Source organism: Tachypleus tridentatus, chromosome 1 (genome assembly GCF_004210375.1).
Source record: "Tachypleus tridentatus isolate NWPU-2018 chromosome 1, ASM421037v1, whole genome shotgun sequence".
In the NCBI taxonomy this organism is placed as follows: Eukaryota; Metazoa; Arthropoda; class Merostomata; order Xiphosura; family Limulidae; genus Tachypleus; species Tachypleus tridentatus.
In genome coordinates, this window is record NC_134825.1 from 59,354,383 (window position 1) to 59,375,783 (window position 21,401).

General features: G+C 31.9%; 1 protein-coding gene across 2 annotated transcripts in view; it reads right to left on the reverse strand.

Annotated features, from left to right (window-relative positions):
• LOC143249580 (solute carrier family 35 member C2) overlaps positions 1-21,401 on the reverse strand; it is a 35,867-nt gene that overhangs the window by 11,939 nt on the left and 2,527 nt on the right. For both annotated transcript variants that reach the window (XM_076499705.1, XM_076499696.1), the window contains exons 2-6: positions 17,734-17,884; positions 16,256-16,319; positions 13,744-13,816; positions 7,012-7,180; positions 502-585 (exon numbers count right to left, since the gene is read on the reverse strand). In XM_076499705.1, coding sequence (XP_076355820.1) covers positions 502-585; positions 7,012-7,180; positions 13,744-13,816; positions 16,256-16,319; positions 17,734-17,884 — 541 coding nt within the window. The remainder of the gene's footprint in view (positions 1-501; positions 586-7,011; positions 7,181-13,743; positions 13,817-16,255; positions 16,320-17,733; positions 17,885-21,401) is intronic.

The following is a 21,401-nucleotide window of genomic DNA, read 5'->3' on the forward strand; positions in this document are numbered from 1 at the left end:
AGAATGAATGGTTAAGAGCCAAAATAGGTATGCATTAAATGCAAGAGGATACTGAAGACTAGCAAATTACATACACATATTTCTAGGAACAAAAAAAGTTGAAAAATTATTATGTGAATGCTTAGCTTCAGAAAAAAAAACTCAATAACAAGAGCACTTTCAGTAAGTGGAATTTTCTTTATCAGAAACCATTATGGAGGAAAGTATGCTTTCTGAAAGTGCTGGTGTTAGTGTTTTTTTTTTCTGATGCAAATGTTTTTTGTTGATCCTACATGCTTTGTAATAATATAAGTATGTATATCATGAATGAATGATTGTCTTACCACCATAAAAAATGGCATGAAATGCAAAGGGAACTGTAAATGTGGAATGCAGTCTAAAAGTTTAGAAACTGATTATCATAAATGCAGTGTAAGTACTGAAAATCTGTTCATACTCCACTAACAAAGTATCCAATGATAAAAATGACATACAGTAAATAACATTAGTTTAAAAGCTCACCTTCGAAAGATGCAGCCAAAGGAAATAATCCTAGAATCATCCATGGCTGGATATGATATATCATGTCTATAGGGTTGGATAAACCTGAAAGAAATAAGAAACAATTTAAAAACCCTTCCCATGATTTAACTTCTAAGATGATATACACAAAAGTGAAACTATTGCTAAACATTTACGGTTATTTCCATTTATGCCACCAATTTGATCACAAGATGAATGAATTTAATACATTTCAATAAGTTGTATATGTGGTACTGATTTCTGTATTACTAAAAATTAATTCCATATCATTAAATAATTTACACGTAATCAACATAAGCACAAGAAGCAGTATATATTTATTTCAGTATCAGCAGATAGAAAATTAAAATCAAACATTTTTTACATCTTATAAGTGTGCATATAAATTATGCTGCAAGCCTTTTATTTTTGAAACACTGATGTGAAAATACAAATAGCTGAATAAAACTATGCAAAGGAATGGCTATGTCATTCAAATTCCAGAATATTCTTTCTATACAATGTATTTATGCATGAATATTCAAAAATATAATACATAATTATGAACCACTAAATAAACTACAACATTTGAAAAGCAAAAACTTACACAATAAAATGTCTTGCATGATGCAACTCCACTGGCAGTTAATAACAACTGTTTGTAACTTTACACATTATTAATAATGTTTTATAATAAAACTCAAAACTTAGTAGTAGTGTGAATGTTCTCAAGAAGCCTGAATGTTTTCAAGTATTGGTACCTTGGTGTAAGCAACAAATATCCTTTAAAAAAAAATCACAATTTATAATGTATTCTCAACTGAGGCTCCTAAAACCCCTTCCTAACTTTGTTTAATGACTAATTGACTTGTATAAGATGTCTTAGTGATACAAGTTAAGCATTATACACTTTCTTACTCTATATTTTTCTATTTCCCTTATTACTTTCTTTCTCTCCTTTTTCATATGAATTTTAGCATTCCTTTTCCATGACAAAAACATTTTTCCTGAATTTTTTAAAATTTTAAATTATTCCTGTACCTTTTGAACACTGATTCATTAAATTATTAACCCTATTTAGTGGTACACAAAACATAAGTAGACAAGTGCAATTGAACACACTTGAAAATAGTATGCCACCTGTAATTCACCTTTCTTGGAAAACATGTAACATCTCACACTGGATCAAACAGAACCAGGAAATCTAGGAATGATGTCACAGAGAAAATGTTAACCACATTATCTTATAAATAGATTAAATGTGGCATATGTATCCATGTTGTTTACTTACCATGAAACTTATTAAAGTTTAGCACAGTTAAATATTAATTTATAAATTACTGACAATTACATTTAGACAAGAGTAAATATAAAATTAAAATAGAACTGAAAATAACCTGAAGAGTAAAGTCAACATGAAAAATAAAACAGGGTTGAAACTGAATTGACTGGTTATTCAACTATTGATGGTAGTCTATGTAACAGACCATACAAAGTTGGTGCAAACAAAACTAGCTTTGTAAGAAACAAGATGAAGTGTGTAGCCATTACAAGCCTATTTAAGCTTAAATAGAATAAAACATTATAAACAACACTGATTAACTACATATATATGGCATGTAGTAACCCTGCCTATGTCAGGATAGCTGGGATTGTTCATCAAAATGGTACTTTAAATATCTCTTCAAAAGGTCATATGAACTTTACGATATTACAGTGTTTCCTTTTATAACAATATCTATATAATGCCTGAATCACAAGTTCTGGGAATGTCTGTTACAGACTATTACAGCAAAAAAGTTTAAATTACTTGTTGTTCTTTCTTCTCATTTTTTCATTACATAATAACTCAAAAACCAAAACAACGGCAACAACCAGTTTCACTGAGATGACAGTTTCAAACAGTGTATCTGTTTTTTAAGTTTTATAAACTAGTAGTAATTTTTAAAAAATCATTTTTAATGATTTAATGTTAGTGTAAATAACATTATCATGAAGCTTTGGAGCTAGCTTTTTTACAGAAAGCTAATGTTTTGTTAAAAAGCTTAAGTAGTGAAACAAGAATTATCAGTCAATAAAGATAAACAATAAATATCACAAGTGATGTTGAGAAAACCTACTTGTAGAGAAAAATATATATGTAAAAATGGCTCGTTTGGGTTGAGAAAATTTTTTTACGTAGAGAAGCGAACAACGTTTCGACCTTCTTCAGTTATCTTCAGGTTCACAAAGAAAGAAAGAGGTAACTGAGTGGAAGCTGACCACATGTTTGAAAGGGGTTGTGTAACTGAGTGTTGGAATGTAGAGGGTGTGCTTAGATGTTTGAATACATAATTTTATTTTATTATTATTTATATTTTTTTAATATAGGTATAAAAGTATTTTTTTGTACTCGTTTATTTTGAGCTTGAGTTGTTGAGAAAACACTCAAATACTAAATAAAGAAACATAAACAAATGCAAAATTAAAGAAGCTTTACTTATACAACAACTCAAGCCCAAAATAAACCAATACACATGAACACCTTTATACCTATATTAAAAAATAATATAATAAATAATAATAATTAAATAAATAATATAAAATTATATATTCAAACATCTAAGCTCGCCCTCTACATTCCGACACTAAGTTACACAACCCCTTTCAAACATGTGGTCAGCTTCCACTCAGTTACCTCTTTCTTCTTTGTGAACCTGATGATAACCAAAGGTCGAATGGTTGTTCGCTCCTCTACGAAAAAAATTTTCTCAACCCAAATGAGCCGTTTTCACATATAAAATAAATATTTCAATTGGAACCTCGTTGTATTTAAAACTTGGTTATAAACACAACCATCCTATGTATATTCAAACAACGCATTAAAAATGCAAGGAATGAATAAATCTTTTAATGAATAAGTAAAAATAGACAGCGATACAGGCAAGAATTAAAATATAACAATATAGGTAACTATTCAATGACAAGCGAGTTTAACTTATTCTGTTTTTGTCTGACATTCTGTGAACCTGTCCTATTCTGTAGGAAAGATGCAAATACCATCCTTACTACATTGTTTGCCTTGTTTTTGAAAGATGGATATTTACTTCCTTTTTTTGAAAGGTTTTTTTCTTTATTATGGGAAAAAAGAAAAAAAATGTTGATAAACATCTTTGCACTTTAGAGTTTTAAAATTCAGTAACTACATACAAATATTCAATTCAAGGAATCAAGCATAACAAACATGAACTATTATAAATTATTATACTTTCAACCATTCCATGGAACAATTTTTGTAACTGATGAAGTTCTTTTTTCAGATAAGTTACAAACGCGTAAAAACCTCACTTTACATTCAGTATCACATTGGTTCTCATTAGGGTTAGGTATCTGCTAGGTCTTCTCAACAAGACATGTCTGAATATGAAGTCACAATACAATAAGTTAAGGTGAAAATATATACATGTACATCAGACAAAAAAAATCACAATTATCACCCCCTTAGCTCGTGGAGAGCTTATGTTTCATAACTTGCTGATTGTGATGTTGGTGTACAGTCAATATAACAGTAAATTTCAAATGAAAACTTATACTGGCTACATTTTCTGCATATATGATTTCAAGCCTTACACATTTTGTAAAAAAATATGAATGTTATAAAAAATAATGGGAATTCATGATTCAAATGAATCAGAAACACTGTTAATCTGAAAGAGTTTGGTACAGGTTGAATTTTGCTCTTTTGTCACAGCCTTGACATGACAAATATTAATATAACACCAGAGATGCCAACTATTTTAAATGACTGAGCGTAATGATTGTAGACAGAGCCCTTTCACAGTTTTAGTCCTTTTAGATTTGCCAGAAACAAGACAATCTGGTGAATGAGACCTCATTTTTCCATCTTGTGAATAATCGCATCGGTGTCTCTATGGCTCTTAGAAAACGAGAAATACCCATCTACTCGAGCGCTGATTGGCTGACAAGCACTGATGTAACTATGGATTCCCCCACGTACCCAATATGGAGAAGCACCTCACTCAAACTATTGGTAAACGTTGGAGATACAAATATTTTTTATTATTTAAACACAAACATGCTTATCACAAGTAACCATTTGGACTATGTCTTTTATTTATTATCAAAATTTATTTGTATCTCACCAGAAATTTTCTTTTTACCCCTTTCAAGCCCTGGGGGAACAATTTATCACTTTATTGTATAGGCCCATATAATATATAATAATTTGGGAGTTGCAACAAGTCGTAATATTTGTCTGTATGAGCGTATAGTGGTAATGTGTACACTAAAATCGTAATGATTAGGCTCAAATCATAATGGTTGGCATCTCTGTAACCCTAGGAAATTTGTGTAGTAGGGAAAGTGTGCAAGTGAAAAAATTCCTTAGTTACACTTGAAATTTAATCAAACATCTTTGTTATCAACGTACATCAATATGCATGGCATCAAAACACTTTAGGTTATTTTAATTTTAGGTGAAAATATATAACTACTATATATCATATCTTTTAGAAAATACCATTTACTGTGTCCAAAGTTTGCTCCTGGATTACTTATAAACAACAGAAATACAAAGATTTATTTTTTTAATTTCCCTTTATGTAATAATGAATCAGTGCTATAAATGTTTCAAACACTTTCTTTAGAATGAATTAGTCATAAAGGGAAATAAATACAAATACTTAATTTATTTCCTTTTATGACTAATTCATTTTAATGAAAGTGTTTGAAACATTTATAGTACTGATTCATTATTACACCAGCACAGTTCACATCAACCAGGCATGTAAATTGTCTAAGGTAATTGTAGCTTAATTAGAAAACCAAGCAAATTACATTAATCATAGGAAGTTGTCTTATTTATGCATTTTATTAGTTTTATGCTGTAATTTCATATTTGAAATAAACAATTATTTTCATGTACCACAGCCATAATTACAAAAATTTAGGGCTAAGTTTCATTTGGGCTGATAGCAAGAGAAAAAGATTGTTACCAGGTTTATTGATCATTCTGGCCAAGAGCACATATGAACTTGTGAAGAAATAACTAATTTTCACTCAATTTGATAGTTATTTGAAAATGTCCTCAGTGTCTGGCACATGAAGCTGGTAGAAAACTAATAATTAATTATTTCATGGTTATATTTGTTGATATACATGAATGTATAATGGTGATTATTATTATGTTAGTGATCACATTTTAGTTAAAAATATTACAAAATATTAATACAGGGTCACTATATTGGCAAAAATAAATGTTATGGATTTAACTCTTCATTTAATTTCTGGATCAATAGTTTTTATGATGTTTATGTAGTTATATTGAACAGGTTTTAAATTTTTGACTAATTTTACTTAATTACAAAAGTTCCAAAGCAATCAAGTGTATTCTGCAACTTCACGTACAACAACGAAAAATATACATATATAGGCTTCCTGATGTCTGACAGTAAGTCTGAATGATTATAACATTAAAAATACACTATATGTAGTTCAAATTGTCCGTCTCAAAACTTCCTTGAAGAAAGCAGCAGATTATCAGCAAAAACATGAGATCAAATTATTTGTTAATTAGTATTTTGTTAGATCAAATAAATTAAATACCAAAAATAATAATTATAAGTATAAAAATTAGTTACTATTCAGCAATAGCCTGAGATGATCACAGACTATTAAACATGTATGTTTTCTTATAGCAAAGCCACATCAGGTTATCTGCTGAGTCAACCGAGGGAAACCGAACCCGTGGTTTTAGCATGTAAATCTGTAAAGTTACAGCTGTACCAGTGGCAGACACTATTAAACATGACAAAAACTGATATCAAATCATCTCACCCTTGTTATAAATACATTATCTTAATAAATTATTCACTATAAAAGCCTATTTTTGTTATATTCTGAATATAGCAAGATGAGAGAACAGAAAATTAAGATTTGAAAAAAAAAAGTTTTACTCCAGCAATGACTTATTTTTGACAGGGTCATCAACTTATAGAATCAGTTGTCATTAACAGTCATGAAGAAGAGCAGCACTTTATGGAAGTTTAAGATTGAAAATGGTGTAAAGGTGAAAATTTCTCAAGAATGAGTATGTAAGAATAGTCTCAAAGAACCGTACAGTTACATACTGTTAAGGTCAAATTTAATGAAGTTACTGAATAAATAGAAGTGTTTTGCCCTATATTTTTTAATCTCTCATAACAAGTTAAAAAAAAAGAATTTTAGGCTACTGTTTAAGTGTAATGAACTAATCTGCACATAGCAATAAACTGGTGTAATCAAATGTTGTTTCACATATTGCTCACATCCATAAAATCATGTTCTTAGCCTATTAACATTTTATGCATTAATAATTTCAAGAAATTAAACATTATTTCTTAAACACTGTAAGAATTATACTTTGAACAAAATCTATCCACGGTAATTTACACAGATGTTTGTAATTATATTGCAAAACTACTGTTAGAACATTTTGCTATTTATAAATAATTAACATATTTAACACTTTACCTGTATCTTTTCTCTGCATGATAAGCTGGGCCACTGTCCATCTCATTCCAGCCAAAAAAGATGCACTCAATACCAAAAGAAAGCCTTGAAGGTTGAATTGTGTGGAATGGTACGTAAACATGAAAAGACCTACACTTATTAGGAAGACCACACCCACAAGAGACAGCCTCTACAAAAAATATACAATATTCAATAGAAAATGTGTTCCATTACTTCCTACACTCTTTTGATTATAAATGTAAACATACACTGAATGTACAGATTGATATTACTGCACACACAACACTAAAACATAAAATTCTTAGATTTTACAAACTAAACTGCACTCAATTATAAATAAATGGACTAGAAAAATGTTTCTTGGTAATGTTAAGTCTGTTTTTCAGTCAGAAAATAACTGCACTATCTTTAATTATTCATTTAAATAAATTAGATGTTATAGTATAAAATCTTTGGTAATACCATTTTAGCAGAACTAAACCCTACTTCATAAGTTAAAAGAATGCTTGCTTTACAGGTTTCTTTACTTGTGGTTTCTGTTTAACATTACACAAGCTCATAAAGTATTAACCAACTTTTTTTCAGAACAATGTTCAAGTTACAACCATCGATTCTAAAGGAAACATATTTTCTACTCTTAACTTCCATGTTTTTTAGTGGTTGACACCTACAAACAATTAACAGTAAATGCTCAACATTATTAAAACTTACAAACATTATACATTTAATGACCCAGGTTTTTAACCTCTACTGAACTTATTAATACACTTTTTCTGTCTAATTATTACACTAGTTATTACATACTGCATGCATGTTAACAAGAAAAAAACTACACATCTTTTCTCCAGATCACTTTTCCACTTTTCTTTAGTTTCTATATATATATATGTTACACTCAATCTTGAAATTGATTATCAACAAAAAAAATGAATGATCAACGGCAAAATGGAAGACCTATTTTGGTGTTTGTGCAAATTGGGCTTGAGGTACTGAACTGCATTCTTAATTTAATTTGTATTTTACTTCCAGCAGTTTGGGCAAACAAATTTGTTCATGGACTGAAAGTTATTATTTTCCTAAACTGAAAATACATTTCTAATAGTTAATCTTACTCAATGTGCCCTCTATATGACCATTTTTTGTGCATGTCACAAGCCACAAAACTCCCACCTACTGCCCAATCAACGTGGTTCATTGCATCTTTGCATGTAAATCATGAGGCAATATCCCTCTGCTAACAGAAATGCAAAACACCCTCCTAATGCATGTGACTTCTTCTGCTCAATTCTACCTAACCACCACTTCAAGATTAAACAGAAATTAAGCACCGATTTAGGTGGGGAGGATGGGTGAGAAGTGTAGGCAGAGGTAAATACCTATTGGAAATATGTTTTCTTTCAGTGTAGAAAAATACTAACTTGTGATACAGTACTTTTCCTCTTATTACATAACAGATAGAATCCCACATCATATAGATGGAGGGACTGGATGTAAGGGATATAGATAAGCATTCTTTGAAAGTGTCCAAAGAACACTTGTGGAGTGTGAACCCCTGTTGGGTGAGGAATACAAGTTGGAGACTACACCACTTCTATGTCAAGTATACTCTTTACCAGTATGGTAGTAGATGTCATGTAAAAATTTCAGAAATTGGCAGAAGCACATCTAATAAACAAAAGAAAAACTCTGCACTTCCGACCCTACATTCCATTGAAATCACTGGAATTGTAATCCAGGATAGGAAGAAAGCAGAGTATCCAGCTAGAGATAAAAATTGGGTAGAGTTAAAATGAATGTGTCATTTACTGTAGACTAGCTATGGTATGACAGACCATACTTGAAAGGTCACCTTCAGTCCAAAACCAAGTGGCATTGAGCATACACAGTCTGACTTACGGTAAAAGAAGGGTAAACATCATATCCATCTCAAATTGAGAAGAACTAAAGAAAGAGAACATTTCTTTACCAGTTTACTAAACAGGGCACATGTGGATAAATCCACAACCAACACAAGTCACCTAAGAAACTGGCTGGAACAAAAGTAAGAAGAGATGTGCCAATGTGGTAATGTACTTCAAATCCAAAACCAAATTGACTAGCTCCTTTACATGCAACATTCATCTCAGGTGCTGAACTTCCCTCAGGTGGACCATCAGAAGGATAACATTCACCACTTAAAATGCCATCTTCTGGATAAGACCACATAGAAGATGGTGCACATGGATATACAACATTAGCCTATTGGGACCAACTGTATGAATGTAAAACATGAGCAGATAATCTAAATTAATTACAGGGGCAGAAAGTCACCATCCTAATCTCTCTCTACTGAATGGAAGTGAACACATTCAGGAGGCTACCTCCATGGTCTACCACCTCAGTGGCTAGTGAAACTGGCAAGAGCCCTCATACTTCACAAGAAGAAACTGGAAGGAGAAATGCTGTGGATAGTTTGGAGGAATAATGACATCAGAGACAATGCAGTGGATGACTATGAGAACCTATTTTGAAAAGCAGATCATCCCTGATTCATTCAATCACAGGGATGTCAGGGAAGGGCACAAATCCATTTCTGCTTTACCCATGAAAGAACATGGGTTAGTATGGCCTGGAATGGGCAAAAACAACATACCAACCATCTTGTGGAACATACTGTCTCTGTGTGTGTGTTATTGGCCATGGGTATACATCAAAATTGGTAGGATGAAAAATATCTTCCAATGGATAATGGAGTTGTGACATCAGGGAAAAAGTAAAATGCTATATCTGATGCAAAGCAACCTAGAACAAATTGTAGAAAGTAAGAGACAGAAAGAAATATGCCAATGAAATAAGTTGCTGAACCCAACCATGTCCTCACACATCCAGCAAAAACCTTCAAGAATAGATGTAGATCAATACAAGGATTAGGAAACAGTATCTCTACCAGCTGAAACAAATAAGCAACTAAAGAAGAAAGGACTAAGTGACTCAAAAGATTCGAGAATAGATGTAAATCCAGAGATGGATGAGGAAACAGCATCTCCACCAAAGTGTTTTCTTTGTTCAACCACCAATGGAAATAATTGAGAAAGGAAGGAGAAAGAATAATTGGAGAGTCCATAGGCTCCCAAGCAAGATTCCATTGGTCTTACAACATCTGTTGAAGAGAAATCATATGTGCATAACCCAAAAGATAAGGGCTCTGACGGAATCCCAAGTCCCCATAAGCAATAAAATCTCATGTGCATAAAGAGAGCAACAGGAAAAAGCTCCATAAAAGCTTGGATACAACAGAGGAAAGTATTGAAAAAAACACATTCATGTGGACACAATATTGGATGAACCAGGAAAGTTAGTTTGTTTTTAAATTTTGTGCAAAATTACGTGAGGGCTATCTGCACTAGCTGTCTCTAATTTAGCAGTGTAGAGGAGAGGCAGCTAGTCATCACCACCAACTGCCAACTCTTGGGCTAATCTTTTACCAATGAAGAGTGGGATTGACTGTCACATTATAATGCACCCATGGCTGAAAGAGCGAGCATGCTTGGTGCGATGGGGATTTCAACCTGCGGAAGCAGGAAAGACCTCTCCCCCTCAAGAATCCAACCAACAAGAGCTGCAACAGATAAATGTGTTCAAAAGGAGATAACAGAAGCCAGTCATCCATGTAGTGATATAAGTGCAACCCTTGAGCATCCATACATTTGACAACAGCTATGATTGCTCAAAAACATGCAGTGCTGAAGCAAGCCAAAAAGGTGAAGTGAAAAAGTGAAATATAACCCAGTTGTGAACCAGATATCACTGGGATTGACAATAAATGCAAAGATGGAGGTACGCATATACAATGTCCACCTTGTGCATCAATAGATGTGAAAAAAAGTCCATTGAAGTGCAAAAAGGAATTCCAAGGTAAAGAGGGGAAGCTCTACAAATTGTTTGAGGCAAAACAAATAGATCACAGGACACCAGTACCTAGTCTTTGTGTGAACAACAAAGCCTGGGGTGGGTTGGCTGACAGACTTGATAGTCCACTGTGAGAGAAAAGTCTGAACATTCTTGGATAACCATAACTGATAGTAGAATCTTGAAATAATGGTTAGAATGTTGTGATGGGAGATGAAAGATAAAGGGAGAGGAAATTAAAGATAATATATCTGACAAAACCCTGATCACTCACAGATTGGGTGTGAACTTCCAACAAAAATGAATAAAACTGTATAAACATATCTCTACTGAACTAGAAACCACTTGATAGTCACTAGAACTGTTTGTAGTGATGCACACAATGGAGAGCTAAGCAATGAACTGACATATCCCTGGAAGAAGGAATAGGCAAAGAGAGGGAGTGTGCAGAAGATGGTATGACATTCAGCTGAAACAAATAAGCAACTCAAAAGATTCAGGAATATCTCTGAAACAGACCTATGAAGCACTACCAAGGAGATCCTACCAGTAAAGAAACTACGTGTGAAGGGATAAAAATGAGAAGGATAAGTGCTCTAATGTAGAGATAATGAGGGAGCTCGGGTTGTTCAGAGTCAAGAAATGGAAGATTGGCATAATTATAAGCCAATGCATAATGATCAGAAACCCATAATGGCACTAGCTCTTAACTGAGAAATGAAATGCTCAGCATGTATTCTAATACTGAGAGGAAAAGAGAAGACAGGGTATTAAGACAACAGGGTGTTACATAACACAGAAAGTACAGGATCACATAAACATAACAAACCTTAAAAATTGTGTCCAAAAAGGTCAAGGAACGCTTGGCTGATTTCTCAAGAGATGCATGGAAGTGCATGGCATCGATAGGAGCTGGAAAAAGCTATCAAAATCCTGCTACTCATGAACAGGTCTGTCAGATACAGGAGAAGCTTAAACACTACTGGGAGAAGAGGTTCTACTTATGTAAACATCAATCTCTTAACAAATTATAGCCCAAAAATCCCAAACCAAGACCTTCTGACTATAAACCTGAGTACCAACACTAAGTAGTAGAAATAGAAGCCAAAGTCATCTCACAAAATTCCAAAATCATGATTAGCTGTGAACAAATCAAAACAATAGGAAAAAATGACAAACTGAGATAGCATGACTTGATTAAATAGCTCAATGAATACAATGTAGAAAACTTAATAGAAATGGAAAAGAACTACTTTGCAAAAAATAATATAAATCATCACAATTTCAAAAAGCCTGCACTAAACAACTGCCTAAAAAAAGTGATTAGTATGCAAAATCAAAGAGGAAATCAAGTGTGTTGCAACCTTGATTAACACTTATTAATCAGAAAATTACAAAATTTGACAAGAATGTTTATAGGTTTCAAATAGTGTTAACCATTCAACTTCAGAGAATTAACTTTGAACATTACTGTTCCTATGAGGACATTAGATACCTGTCTTCTGCCGTGAAAAGTAAGCCTGTAAATCACATGAGGACAAACAAGAACAGAGCTAGCTAACATTCCTGTCAAGTGAAATATATGTGTATCAACATAAAAGTAATTTACATCTCATGGATCTGGACTCTTGATAAAATATTAAGTTCCAAACCAGAGAGAATATTGAATATTGTTTGTGAGTTTGTAAAATGTTGTACATAAAGAATTACTTGTAATAAGTATTTGTAATAACCGTCATTATAAATTGTATTTTTCTTTTATATCAAAATACATTTGTGTTAAGAAAGAAAACTATGTATCAATCTTATTGACAAATACCATAAATCTGATATATATTAACATTTAATTAACTTCTAAGTCAAAATTTCTGGCTGTTTGAAATTGTAATACATAACATAATAAATTGGAGACTCATCCAAGATATATTATAATATGTGAAAATCATTACTTCATCTCTTACATTTTACAAGATATACTAATCGTAGTGCAACTGGACAATAAGTAAATTCAATCTATCTTACTTAGCTGAATAACTATTTCTTTTCAGTTGTAAACAAATATTTACTCTTGAAAGTATGTCACATCAGTAGGAAGCAAGAAAGACAATCAAATAACAGAAATAAAATATACCTTCCTATCCTTCATCCTGAACACTTTCATTCCCAGAATCCATTTCAAACAGCTCAACTCAGGAGAGTTTCAGGTGGAGACACTGCTACTTCTGGCTCTTTCTCATACACTCTCATTTTTAGAGGTAACACTTTTTCCAATCCCATTTAATCTACTTGATAGTGGGTTTAATGTTAGCAATATCCTGATTTGTGTATTACTTCCCTGTACAAGTTGCTTCCCTTTACATGTCTAATTAAAATAATAATAATTACAGTGTAAATGTCTTGGGTTTCTGTATTACATCACAATATAGAAATCCAGCCAAAAAAAAGCTGCAATTCTGCTTTAGCTAAAATAATATATGATGTCTTTTAAACGCATCAAATTAAAACCACTAGAAGTTACTCAGGTTGCATGTATCATTTTATTCAGTTTTGTTCCTAATTCACCTAAGAATCATCACCAAGTTGCATCAAACAAAACAAAAAGAAGTGAATTTTGAGCTAAACTAAATTCCATTTTACATAATAATATGAATACAATTATGCAACTTAAATTTGTTCAGGTGACTTATTTTGTTGTTTTTATGAAATATTACCTACTGTTTGGGCTAAAACAAAATTTTGTTTTTCTGTATTCACGTGTTTTTGGATTATTATATTTCCTACATTATAAAGCTTTACATAATCTGTTTTATTGTAAAAATAAAACATTAGTAAAATAATTCTTACCTTTTTCTCTAATCCAAAGAGTATTGAAAATCCCAAAATAAATATAATACATGTTGACTTGGTCATAGTATACCTGTAAATAGAAATGTTAGAAATTAAAAAAAAAATTCATTCATTTATTGTGGTAAGTATTTAAAAAACATTTAAAAAAAACACAAAAATAGATTTGGTTAAGTGTTTTAAGTTCTGAATTCTGGAAACTTAATTTCAAACTAATATTTAAATACATTTGGTCCAAATGTTTGCATTTTTTGTTCTTTTTTCTTTATATTGAAAACTTTGACACACAAATTAAAAAAGTGAATTCAAACAGATACTTCATTCAAGATCAACCAGGCCTCTCCACTTCACATACTTCAGTCATTTAATTTTATTGGCAACCAATTAATGAAAAGTAAAGTGTATTCATCCTGAAATACCTGTCCTATATCTGTTTGAATAGCATTATATTTTCAACAAGCACATTTCAATATGAATAGCTCACATATGGATAACCAACACACTAGAACCTAAAAACTAAAAAACGAGGAAGAGATCTACAGGTATGAATGTCTTTTTGTTTGTTTCATGAAAATCAAAAGTGGAATATAGAAGAAACATCAAAAATAAAATCTCCTAAACTCAAAAACATCAAAATTTTCCTAAATTTATGCACAAAGTCCTAACTGTTCATAACATTAAAGAATCAAGTAATGTTGCACAAACAAGTAACTAACAAGGAAACTTTCTAGATAATGGATGAAAATCCATACAGCCAGAAGACAGAAATCAACTTTGAAGAAAAATAACAGAAATTAACAAAATTTCAATTTAAAATTTAATTGAGATTACTGCAACAGATACACCAATCTCAGAAAGATAATTAATAACAGTAGGCTAGTTTTATTAAAAATTAATAGGAAAAACAAAAAAAGAAAGTCAGGTAAAATACAACAGATGTATTACATTACTTGGCAAACATGTTTCTCTTAACACCCAAACAAAGAATCATACCTCATGAATCAGGAGCTGAAATAAACTCTTATGTGACTGAAATATGGAAACTAATGAAAATGTTCTTGTAGATTCTACATGGTGAAAATTTGACATTACAAATTTTTTATTCAAAGTGATCATTGTATATTTACAGAAAAAATAAAATGAGAGGAGGGAAACTTATTCTCCTCTACAAACACTTGAAAATAAAAAATTCCAGTTGTATATATCAGGATTCAAAATTAGAGAGAGACCTGAAAGTGTGTGTGTGTTTTTTTTTATAGCAAAGCCACATCGGACTATCTGCTGAGCCCACTGAGGGGAATCGAATCCCCGATTTTAGCATTGTAAATCCACAGACATACTGCTGTACTAGTGGGGGTGAGACCTGAAAGCAAAGTGCATTCAAAAACATTAGTGAGTCCATAAAAAGTACCTGTTAGAAAGCCCACATTGCCCCTACACATCAACATTAAAAGTTTTACTCCACAAAATCTAATCTTACTGTTCCTTAACAGAGCAGAATGTATAATGAACCATGAATGCACATTCCCATATTTATGAACACTTCTCAGTCATGTACAATACACAAATGTTGTCACAATGAATGTTTGCTTAAAGACATATGTTAGCTGAGCTGGCCTACAATGTATACAGTATGTATAGCCTAACACATCTAACAACCAGTGTGTATATGCATGTGTGTGTGCATTTTTTTGTGTATATGTATCATGTAAATACATCAAGTAATGTGTGTTGTAGATGAAGTGAAATGCTTTGCTTGTTATTTTCATGAACTATAACTTCACAACAAAATAAATTGAGATATGTTGATATCTTTAGTTTCAATTTATGTAACATTTGTTATTTCATTCAATGATTTTTTTTGACAACCTCCCAAGGGTGGATCCATGAATTTAAGAGGTGAAGGGGGCAGATGCTTTTAAAAATTAGCAAGTATTTTTCCCTCATGTCTACCATAATTGAAATCAAAACATTTATGCAAAATATGAACTGTCAAATGAAGCCAAAAAGAAGTATAGAATTTTTTATACTCTGAGGAAGGGGTGATTCATGATTCCACTATATTTTACAATGAGCTGTAGGATTAGCCACCCGTTTTCAAGTCCTTAAAAATGCATGTTTCGGAGGCCCAGCTGTCTTTTTAAAAAATGTTAAACATGAGCACTGTATGTCTACACACACACATACATACAAAAAAAAAAAAAACGAATCTTTCACAAGCAGCTTCCAGCAATTGTTAAGGGAATAAATATTACAAAACAATGATTTAAAGCAATGAAAAGTAAAACAACTACAAAGAGATATTTGAAGAGTGAAATACAATAATGAACAAAAAAAGAGGACATAATGTGCATTTAAATAATGTTGGAACAAAGGGACTTCATGGTAGAACAAAACATGGCCTTATTTAACAAATACTTGATGGGTTACATTCAATCCAGATTTGATGACTACTATGACTGCAATAAACACACTTAAATATCCATGACAAATCTAAAATGCATATACTTACAATGATACTGTGATGAACTCGAAACTCCAGTTTGAAAACCCTATGTCTAAGGCACTTGCTACTCCTGAAATAATGTGAAGAAATTTTAGAAAATTTTCAGTAAAAAAGAACATTTGTGTATATTTGTGATTTTATCAAAACCATTAATCATTTATTAAATACTTTAAATTGAATAATCTAAATATTAATGTTTCAGATTGTCTTCTAAAATATAAGTTGTTAATGTGTGATTAGCACAAAATTTGATATATAAATGTAAGTTAACACAAGCAGCAACATTTTTTAATGGACCTCCAGTTTTTGTAAATTAAAGTTTTAAGATTAATTTAAACAAGACCAAAACCAAAATTTTTTATTTTACTTTCAAAAATATTTAAACAAAATTTAAATTAATTCTTTACAAAAATAAATGGATAGTTACTTCAAGTGATAACAACCTTACATTACAAATTAATATTATGGATATACTTCATTCTGCTTAAATTTTCCTTGGCAAATAAACTTGTGAAAATCAAAATAATTTAATAAAATTCACAAAACAAATCCCAATCAGAAATGTAATTTAAGGTTCATAACATATATTAATGAATAACAAAAGACAGGAGTTAAATGTAACTTTTTTTTCAATAATAAAACTAAACTCGTTTCAAAAGTCGATGAAAAGTTTGCAAATTAAAACCCCAAAAGCAATCACATCTTGTATTCAACAGTCTGAATTGAATTGTTCTCTTAATTTTGAAGTAACCAATGCTACAACAGTTCTAAATATAAACAGTACAAAACACACACAGTGACAGGTTACAAGATGAGATGCCAAGACAGGATATCATTAACACAAACAGAAAAGACAACTTACAATTATTGCTATTAAAATTTGGTAATCATTTTTGGGAAAAAAATCCATTTTGATTTTCATTAGTTTTGCCAAAAAACAGTCAAACAAAATGTGTGGTTTTAGCATAAAATGGAAATTAAGTTTTACAAACATAACACAGTAGGAACACTGGTTATTATCCTAGAAGATAAACTGTTAATATGCTTGTTTTTAAGTACAATAAGAAGTTGGAAATACAGTGTAAATTTGAATATTAAGGTCAGAGTTAAAGCTTTGAAAGCCTATTTACAGGCTTAGTTTTCACAACAATTATTTCTCAGTTACATTTAAAACAATATTGTGAACATTTGTGGAATAGTTTGACTAATGTGTAGTTAGTAATGCAAGTTTAATTTTTTTAAAATAAGATTCTGTTATATAGTTATTGGATCTTGAATTAAGTTTTTAGATAATATTTGTGGGTAAGTGTAACATCTCAGTACAACATACAATTACAGAAAACAAAGAAACCATATGAAAATCTTATAAATGCTTACATATGCATTACTCTTAACACTTTTCTAGCTTAAACAATGTATGTGGCATTCTGATTTTACCTTTAACTTGAAAACTATAACATATTAAGTGTTATATAGTGACTTACCAGCAATAGCTAATTGTTTGATGTAAATATTCCATTTGAGAATTACTCTTTGTTGATCTGACCAAATTTCCCACACTGTCCTAACAATTGCTGACAGAATAAATTTTACAACCAGATGACAGATGACAACAGTCAGGGGAAAATGGAAGTTCTAAGCAAAATAAAGCATCTATGTTTATGAATCAACTTCCAAAATACTCAAAAGAGACAAACAATACATAATTATAATACATCCAGAAATTTTGGTGCAAAATAGCAATTGTGTTTCTCCATATTTACTTAACAATCAAACAATAACCTTTTTTTATCATAAATTTAACAGGTGTGTTTGTCAAGACTGACTTCAAATACAGCTCCATATGCTGTACTGATCACTTCTGATAGAAAGGTTGATATGGTGTATACTTTGTTCACAGATTGATGGTAATAAAGATACTAAAGTCAATCACTGGCATGAAAAATATGTCTTTTCCATTACAAGATACTGTTTATGGAAAATTCAAAAAACTTTATCTCTGTCAAGTAAAGAAGACCAAAGGGTTTTCAGAAATTCTAAAACCAAATATCAGGCACTAGCAATAATAATAAATATGAAAATACATTAGAAATTGAAATTTGATTAAACAAGCTATCAGTGTTACAGCTTATAATTTACACCTAAGATATCAATAATTTAGGATACAAACTAATTAACAATATAATAAAACTAACTAATATGTAACCATATTTGGCCTCTAAACTAAGACAATGCTTTATATGTGTGCTGAACTTAGAATTTCAAGATGTTTTCCTTAAACTACCACTTAAAAATCAAAGTTCATTAAGTATATTTATTCAACCAGGGGCATAGATCCTGGAAGGGATGGAGAGTATACATCCCCCTTCATTTTAGGTGGAGGGTATGGTGCATACAATCATCCCCCCTTACAGTTTGGTCTGTTGAATTGTTTTATTGCATCACAGGGCTACAAATTGTGTGTTTGTTCTTGTGATTCTCGTGTTTTTACCAATTGAATTACATAAATAGGCCTAGATGTAGGCTTTTTCAGTAGCTAAAATGTACATCTTTAATATAGGCATGCTTCTAAGCTCTTCGATCTAAGAGACAGTTCGTAAGTATCAGTCAGTAGGCCTAAGTATACATACAAGTATCGTGGCAACAGGATTACTCTGTGACTGCATGTTTACAGCTTTCAGGTTCACGTAATCATAGATTACCAATTTGCAAATTGAACAGTCCACAAAAGTGGTTGCAAAAATCATCCCCCCCATTGGGTGTATAAAAATCTATGCCCCTGCATTCAACTATTATACTAGTTCACATCATAACAGTTTCTGTTCAAGAAAACTGATGATATATATATATATAGTGCCTAGACCACTGCTATTTCTGTAATATTATATTCAGCCTGATTAGCCCTGGTGTTGGGCAAGAGACCTAGTTTGCACTGGATGCTGTGTGGTTGACATATTTTCTTGTACTTTCACTCATGGGTTCTAAGAACTAATAGTATCAATGTCATTTTCTCATTCTGATGCTGTGTCTGTCTGATCCACCATGGAAACAATACCAGCTTGCAAGTTAGCTGGTTCTTGTGAATTATAGTCATTAATTTAAATAAAACTATAACAATAAATAAGTAACTAGTGTCAAAAATAATGTTGTGTTATTAGTTTTTATCTGGAAAACCTACTTTGTAAGTGAGACTTAAATAAAAACAATAATAATTACAATTCACTTACTTAATATGAGCTGCACACCAACACGTGCTTGAAAACTTACATTAAGTACAGTGCCTAGACCACTACTATTTCTTTTGTATCCTAGCCAGTCTGATGAGCCCTGGTGTTGGGTGAAAGGCCTTGTTGGCATAGGATTTAGCAGATATAGTATGGTTGATATTTCATAATATATTCTCCTTTGCTTTCAATCATTGATTCTTATAATTACATTAGTCTTAACAAATGAAAGCAAAACTGAAATAATAAATGGAGTGCAGCTAGGAGACACGTATATAAATGAAAAATCAGCAAAGAAATTTATCACATGTATTAATGACATCATGATGCAAGATCTGTGTGCAGACCTTAACAATGCTGCAGTGTTTTCCCTCATGTCAGACGGACCTACAGACACTGGAGTAATTAAAGAAAAAATTGTATTTAATTAATTTGTAAAGGCAGAAAATGTTGTTACAAAATTTTGGACTTGCAGGCCCCACCCAGTGATACTGTCACAGGATTAAAAACAGCAATTGAAAAAATATTTGAGACAGTTGGTGTGGAGAACTGGAAAACAAAGGCAACCACTATAGGAACTGATGGTGCTTCTGTCAATACTGGAGCAGAAAATGGACTAATTGCACTTCTTACTAGAGATGGAATGCCATGGTTAGTTGGGGCATGGTGTGTGGCTTACCTATTTGATAGGGGACTGTTGGATGCTGTGAAGTAAAAAAAAATTTTTATTGGACATAAAATACCTTCTGTTAGGACTTTACAAACAGTATCATTTGAGTGCCAAAGCAAGCAAGGAATTAAATAGCGTCAATTATGCCCTAGAAAAAAACCATTAAAACCTGTGAATATCCTAGGGAAAAGATGGGCTCCTTATCTCTATAGAGCACTTGAAGTTATGCTGAAAAGAAATTTCAAATCCATATATATATATTTAGACCATACAGCTGAGTCAAAAGATGCTAGTGCTACAATAATTGGGAGAGCTGAAAAAATCCAACAGGACATGAAAAAATAAAAGACTGCTGTATATGCATCTTATGTTTGATATTTTCCATGAATAATCACTATTGAGCTAAAGATTCCAACATGACCAGGGTACTTTAACTGACTCAATTGATGCACTGAATACTTTTGTGCTTGCTATAGAGGGCTTCAAGCATATGAATGGAGAAAATCTAAGATGCTTTATCCAAGATGTTGGTGAAAGCAATCAGTGGCAAGAGATTGAGCTCACCAAACATGAGCAGAATCTTCAACAGTTTGAAATTGCAAAAGAACTTGTATTGCAGAGAGTCACAGATCATACTCAGAAAAGTTTTAGACCTCTTCTGGAGAAGAAGCTAATGCAGGGAGCCATGGTGCTCGATCCAAGAGACTCTTGATGACGAGAAACACACTTGAAATAAAAATGCATCTCAGAACGACTGAAAAAGGTATCAATACTTTTACTGATATGGGGAAAACAGCGTTTTGGCATTCCTAGGTCATCTTCAGATTAAGAATCCATTCCAGCTGTTCTGAGATACATTAATCCAAGAGACTGGCCTTTCAATGAACCTCAAGACGCTCTTGCTGTATTGGGGGATAGATCAAATTAACACTGTGGCAGCTCATTTTGAACAGCCTCTTCAAGTTGTGGGCTATGGTAATGCTACATCATTATGTGAGTGGTTTGTCCTAAAGGCATTCTCTTAAAGGCAAGACAATGTTTGAGGCATGGACCTTTACAACTCCTGGAATTGGGTTTTTCTTCAATTTTAGACAGATTCCCAAATTTGTATCTTTTGGCACAAATCATTCTCACACTGCCAATGTAAACAGCATGTTGTGAAAGAGGATTTTTCCATTATGAAGAAAATCAAGGATGACTGAAGAGCCAGTCTAAATCTAGTCACACTATCCGTGCTTATGAGGATAGCAATAGATGG